Here is a 6,822-nt window from a genome sequence, read left to right on the forward strand (position 1 = left end):
CACAAGAAGAAAGACAGAGGAAGAGAAGCAGGTCAGAGGTTGGCAGTGTCCAATTTATTGCCACTGTTTAAAACATGTAAAAGTCTCAGTTCTAGACACATTCCATCTGACATCACAAAGTCTGTGGAATTCACAGAGTCCAGCTGCTGTGTTCTCCAAGTCATTGCATTGTGATCCAGCCAACCCTTGGAACATAAATACTTTTTTTAAATCTACAGTGATTAAAAAAATAGATATTTTAAGGAATTGACGTCTTCATTATAGTTTCTATTGCTGTGATAAAACTCAACAACAGAGAGTGCTTTGGAAAGAAAAGGTTTATTTCACCTTAAACTTTTGCATCACAGTCCATCAATGAAAGAAGTGAAGGCAGAAACCCGGAGGCAGAAACTGAAGCAAAGGCCAAAGAGGAACACTGCTTACTGGCTTGTTCCTCATGGCTTGCTCAGCCTGCTTGCTTACAGCCCCCAGGACCATCCAGGGGCAGCACAGCACACAGAGAGCTAAGCATTGATGTAGGATCCTACATCAACCACCAATCAAGAAATGCCCCATAGGTTTGCCCACAGGCCCATCTTGTGGATGCATTTTATCAATTAAGGTTCTTTCTTCCCAAGTAGCTGTGGTCTGTGTCAGGTTGACTAGAAAACTAACCAGCACAGTTGGACATTAGAATCCACCAACAACCACAGCTGTGGCTGTTAATCAGAATAAGCCTGGAAGGATGGCCTATGTCAACAGAACACAGCGAACTGATGACTTAGAATCATCTAAGAAACATATGCAAACTATTTGAGAAATCCCATTAAGGGCCAGAGGCATCTCAGTTGGTAAAGTGGCGACTTCACAGTCATGAGAACCTCACTTTGTTCCCCAGTCAGCCAAGTACAGTAGCCCATCTATAATCTTGGCATTGGTGAGGCAGAGACAAGAGGGTCCCAGGGCTTGCTAACTCCAGGTTAAATGAGAAATCCTGTCTCAAAAACTAAGGTGGGAGGGCTAGAAAGATGGCTCAATGGTTAAGAGTACCTGCCACTGCCTCTTTTAGAGGACCAGAGTTTAGTCCCCAGCGCCCACATCAGTTAGTTCTCAACCACATATAACTCCAACTTCATGGAATCTGACACCTTCTTCTGGCTTTCACGGGCACTAACACATATGTATGTACACACACACACGTTGAGAAGAATCCTATGGAAGTTTAAACTGCAGTGAAATAGTATCTCATTTGCTAGATGGGCAAGAATGACAAAGTCTGACAATGCTAATAATTGGTGAGGGCAAAGATCACAGGGTGGACCAGCCATACATCACAGGTGGGAGGGTGTCAGTCAACATAACACTCCAGAAAGCAGATCCACATTGCCTAATGAAGTGGAAGGTGCATCAAATGCTCACCCTAGCAATTCCATCTTTGTTTTATGTTCTAAGAGTCTCAGACAGGAGCACCAAGAGACCTGAAAAAATGCTTACAATAATGTTATTGGTGATTACAAAAACATAGAGAAAAACCCAAATAGTCAATGACAGAAGAGGGAAGAGACGGTTACCTTCCTGCAAGGAATTCAACAGGGGAGCAAACCAATAGACCAAAGCTTCGTGTATCAGAATACCAAGTTGCACAATGATGGAATGACTTTTCTTATATTAAAAGACATGAAAAATGCTTTGTGTGTGGGGGGCGGGGCAAGGCCATAAAGAAAGATAAATTAATGGTGCAGAAGAACAGGCAGTGCTCAGGGGTAAAGAGATGTTTGTGGATTAAGAGAGGCCAGGAGGCTACAAGAGGGCAGACAACATTTATATTCTTTGGCTTGGTAGGGAGGACTTGAGTGTTCCTCAGATTGTCATCTGTAATTTTATGCATCCATGTTATAGCTATGTTTTATACATGGCAGTTTTCATAATGTAAAATACTCATATTGCTAGGCTTCGGCTCAGATATATTGACTTGGCATCTTTGGCAGCACTTCCTATAATCTCTTTATTAAACCCTGTGCATTTCTCAGTAAGTGGCGATTTACCTACACACGCTCTCACACAGACCAGCTGTCAACATCCAGGGGAGGGCAACCTAAAGCGGAGGTCAACCTCAAAGAACCTCAGAAGGGTCATGAAAGAGGCGAAGGGAGCTCGGAAGAATGTGCGGAAAGGGGTTGTGCCTGCTCTGCCTGTTGTGATGATGGGATTTGAGGGCGGTGTATAAGACAAATCCAAGAACATTCATTATTGTTGTGTCACCTCTTTCAGCTCGCCTGAGCCCTGTCCCCGACAGACTCTGCAGATGCATGAGCCTATGTTAGTCTCTCTCAAGAACTTGGGTGCAGTACGGGCTCTGGTCATAGCTTTTGCTACAGACACAGAAACATGGCATGTGGAAAGAGCTCTTGTTTGGCCCTCATCAAGGTAGGCATCTAGGCCTGTACATGAAACATAAGCTATGTATCCTTGGTCCAATCACTCCCCTCCTCAGGGCCCTGGCTTTTCCTTCACTCACTTTGAGTGCAACAGGACAGGGAAGGCCAGCAAGTCCTACTAATGTCCAATAAATGCATTTCCATTTCAGTTTTCACCTCTTCCTGAAAACCAGAAAACCACGCTGCCAATTTAATGGGCTGGCAAGGTTTACTGTGTCTTAGAAGTCTTGTGGACAGAGAGACCTGGAAGGCTAAAGTGAGGTTTAAGGTTTTCACATCTCCCTGTAAAAATGTTCCAAGTGTAAGCAGTGCCTCTAACCAGCGTCTACTCTTCAGGTCCTGAAAATGTGCCAGGCACTATTCATAAACAGCCAGGACTGCTGAAAGCACCATGCAAAACAAGCATGCAGTCTGAATATTCATGAATGACTCTGAAACACATTTAACCCAATTGCTCAACACCTTCCCAGTTAAGATTGGCAGATTCAGCAAATAAAAATGCAGAACACACTTGGAGGTTTCCATACAGTTGGAATAGGTTTTGGTGGAAGTGTGTTTCGAGCATCACCGGAGACATACTTAAAAAAAAGGGACTCCTTTAGAAATTCAAATCGGACCGAATGAAATTCAAATAGAATGGCAACCTATTCCAGGTAGATAAACAAATCAACATGTCATTCAGTGTCTTACCTTGGGAAATACGTCGAGGAGTTCTAGAATACTACTTCTATTACTTGGTAAGAGTAAAAGGCTGGGTTTGTCCTAAAATTAGACTCACATGTTCTCTTACACACAGGTCAAGGAGCCATGGAGAACCACAGAGATATCCAAAGCCTATTTCCAAGGAGCGGAGGCAGAACACGGGTAGGAAAGTCCCTTCATTTCAAAGGAAACAGGCAGCTGAGCCTTGTCCTAGCCCACCCAGGACACGCTCCCCTTACCTCTGGGCATCTCTTTAGAGTGTTCTGCCTCTGGCCCGTCCAACAAGTCCATCTGCGAGGCCTCCTCAGAGGGCACACGGCGCCAGGACCAGCTCTGGTTCCCATGGTTGTGGAGGGGAGGAGAATATTCCAGCTCACAGGGGAAGTCAAAGCTGCACTCCAAACCTGTAAGGACCACAAAAGCCAATGGAATAAGCTGTACCCAAACAGGAGCCCTGCCCTCCATCTTTACCGGCCTTCACCTCATCCACAGCCTCTGCCTGTCCAGGAGAGGTAAGGTACACTTCCATCAGTGACCAAGCCCCTGGCTGCTGCAAGGAAAGAAAATATGTCCTTCCCGTAACTTGTATTACAGGACAGTGAGCGGCTGTGCTTGCTGTGGCTCCTGGGGGTGAGCACAGCCTGTCTGTGCTCTGTTATGTCTGAATTTGAGTCTGCCTCTGGTATTTACCAGCTCTATGCCTTTCCATCCTTCCTCCCTGTTCACTGGGAGTGATACCAGAGGCCTTAAGAAGTGTGTGTTCAGGAGCAAACCTAGGCAGATCCTGCCCTGTGCTATCTGACTGAGAAGTCCCAGATCGAAGCAAAGCCACATGTTACCTCCAGCCTTTCTTGCTCTCCTGGCATCTCCCCCTCTACCTCTGTACCACTAATAGGATAACACTATGAGTGGGGTCCTGGCTTAGCCTGAAGGAGCACGAGGGTCAGCCATTAAGTATGGAGACACAGGGAAGGGTCCTGCCCTGAGATAACTGTGCTTCATGTCGGCTTCCTTGGTGGAAGATATCAATCTGTGCTAAGCAGTGGATACTTGCCTCACATTCAGGGCACAGGGGCCTCTCAGCTTCTCTTTTCTCTTCCATAGTCACTGTTTGGTATCTAATATGGTTGAAGTGTTTTGCAAGGATAGGCCCTCTGAGCATGCTGATGGGCTCACGGGGGATGCCCGTAACTACACCCCATTCAGGTGTTCCTTACGCTCTGCTCACCCACCAGGCTATGAAGAAAGGGGGGCAAGAACTGTATATAAAGGGTGGAACACTGGGCGAGGACTGTGGGGACTCCACAGTGCAGGCTGGGCCAGCCGCTTCTCATGTGTGGACTTTGTTTTCTTTATCAGTGAAGCAAAGGGTTTACAGACTAACTGATTCTAGAAACAAGCACCTAGTGAAACCGGTGTTTCACCTTTGTTACTAATTTGCTGGCGACCTTCTATAAGTCATTTACCCTCTCTGGGCCTTGAATTCCTCAAACAGAGGCTCTTGGTCAGATGTTTTCCCAAAGTTCATTCTTCATTCAGCTTTCGTAAGATTGCAAAGTCCTCACTCTCGGAAGGGCTATTGCTAATTTGATAAATCAATCTCTGGCTGTGCTAATGGGTGCTAGCTCCCTGTTAACACTGGTGCTTTTAAACAGCTGCTTTTGGGGCCACTGTTTCCATCTCCAAGATAAGCCTAGTGCTGTGCTGGGGATTTCAGGATGTAGCAGAGAGGCGAGGCTGATTCTGGCACAAGCTGCCTGTCACTGGATGGTCCTGTAATCATATCCATGGGCAGCTGGCCCTTTCCGGGAGTGGGACTGAAGCAATTCCCACCGACACAGCCAAACCATCTAAGTTAGAGGGGGGCACTCTCAATTACACTTCTATTAAGTATCTTTCTGCTCCAGGGCAATAGAGATTTATGCTCTGTGTTTCCCAGTGGCTCTGCAGGAGCTGTGTCCTCTGGACCTAAGGTTAATACCACTCACCCTTTCGTGGTGCAGACAATTTCCTTTATAATGGGGAGATGGTGCCTTGAGTGTGTGTTGACAGGCCACCTGATGCCTTTGTATCTTATCAGCACTGAAGATGGGCAGCCTGACTCTGAGGGCTGCCATGCTGCTGTGCCTAATGTGTGTAGTGGAATTGCTGGTTTTGTTTGACCTCTCTCCGTGCTTCCCTCATTCTCTCCCTCCCCCATCCTCCTTTTGTCCCTCCCTCCCTATCTCCCTATCTCCCTCCCTCCCTCCTTCCTTCCCTATCTCCCTCCATCCCTATGTCCCTCCCTCCCTCCTTACCTCCCTCCTTACCTCTCTTTCCCTCTCTCCCTCCCCCATCTCTCTTGACAGGGTTTCTCATAGCCCATATTGGCTTCCAACTTGCCTATGTAAACGATGATGATCTGAAACCCCAATCCTCCTGTTTCCATCTCCTGAGTGTTGTGATTACAGGTATGTATCACAGCCCCTTTTTATATGTTGTTGGCAGGAAAACTAGGGCTTCGTGCATCCCAGGCAAGCACTAAGCCGACTGTGCCTCATCCCCAGACCCTTAATCTTCAGCACTAGTTTGCCAGGCAATTGTTTTGGTATCAGAATGCCAGGAGAAAAGTGGAACCATGCTTGGGACTTTGCAATAGCAGAGTGGCCCTCAAAATGAACATCATGGCCATTCCCCATGGCTTTGGTAGAGAGGGCCCCAAATCTCCATTCACATTAGCAAGTGTGAAAAGATGGCGGAAGAAGAGAGCAGCCACCCACCCCGCGGTGATAATTACTGGAACCTTTCCCAAAGCTTCGACTTCCACAACCATCATCTATTGCATCTGCTCTTCTCCAAATAAAGACATTCGAGACAGAGGTGCACGGTGCCCACCAGACACTGCCTGGGAAATGTCTCTGTGTACGCACTAGGTAAACAGACCACAGACTGAGCCCCATCAATTCTGGGATGCCTGGCCTCTGGGGAGTATGATAATCCACTGTGTTTGGGTCAAACCCTGCCTAGTACAGCGAGCTATGCAAATGTCCCCATCATCAAATGAGTTTGTTTTGAAATGCTTGCTTGGAGGCAGGCCTCCCTTTAGCTATCACAGCTGTACTTCCTGGCTTTAAATAGGAATGGAGTTAATATCACTGCTCATTTTGGGTGAAACTGAATTGGATTTTTCTACATTCTGATTTAATTTCTTATAAAACATTGAGAAACAGGTTGTTTTTTTTATTTCCTCCCTCCTAAACCACCTTAATATCTTTAGGCAATAATATCTGGGGATCATTTTCTCTAACAACACCAGGAAAACCTCCTCTTGCTTGAGTCCTTTCAAAGGTTCTGGATACAGGATGCTTCTTCAAGACCTCTTTTTTTTTTTTTTTCTCCCTCTTCTGACTCAGGGCCTATGGGGCAGAAGCTACAACTTCTCTTCCAGAGAAAGTATCTAGAGGGATCAAGGGTCCCATCGAAGTGTCTAGCCTTGGCTGAGACAGGTCCACATCCCCCTCAAGGGAAGAGGCTGGCAATCACCTCCAGTGCATGGTCCCCCTATCTGCTGGGGACCATTCTAAGCACATTTTTTCTGTCACTGTATTTACTCTACAGAGAAACACTGAGGAGTGGGTGGTGTTTTATTCTCTGTAAATTAAGAAACTGAGACTCAGGACCTTTAATTAAGATGACAACTCCCACCAGCCCCTAGGGAGAGCCA

General features: G+C 46.5%; 1 protein-coding gene across 1 annotated transcript in view; it reads right to left on the reverse strand.

Moving 5' to 3' along the window:
• ALK (ALK receptor tyrosine kinase) overlaps nucleotides 1–6,822 on the reverse strand; it is a 710,702-nt gene that overhangs the window by 473,554 nt on the left and 230,326 nt on the right. Inside the window, exon 3 of the mRNA XM_084791237.1 lies at nucleotides 3,359–3,523. Coding sequence (XP_084647363.1) covers nucleotides 3,359–3,523 — 165 coding nt within the window. The remainder of the gene's footprint in view (nucleotides 1–3,358; nucleotides 3,524–6,822) is intronic.

The sequence above is a fragment of the Acomys minous genome, assembly GCF_964271855.1.
Source record: "Acomys minous genome assembly, chromosome: 8".
Classification (NCBI taxonomy): Eukaryota; Metazoa; Chordata; class Mammalia; order Rodentia; family Muridae; genus Acomys; species Acomys minous.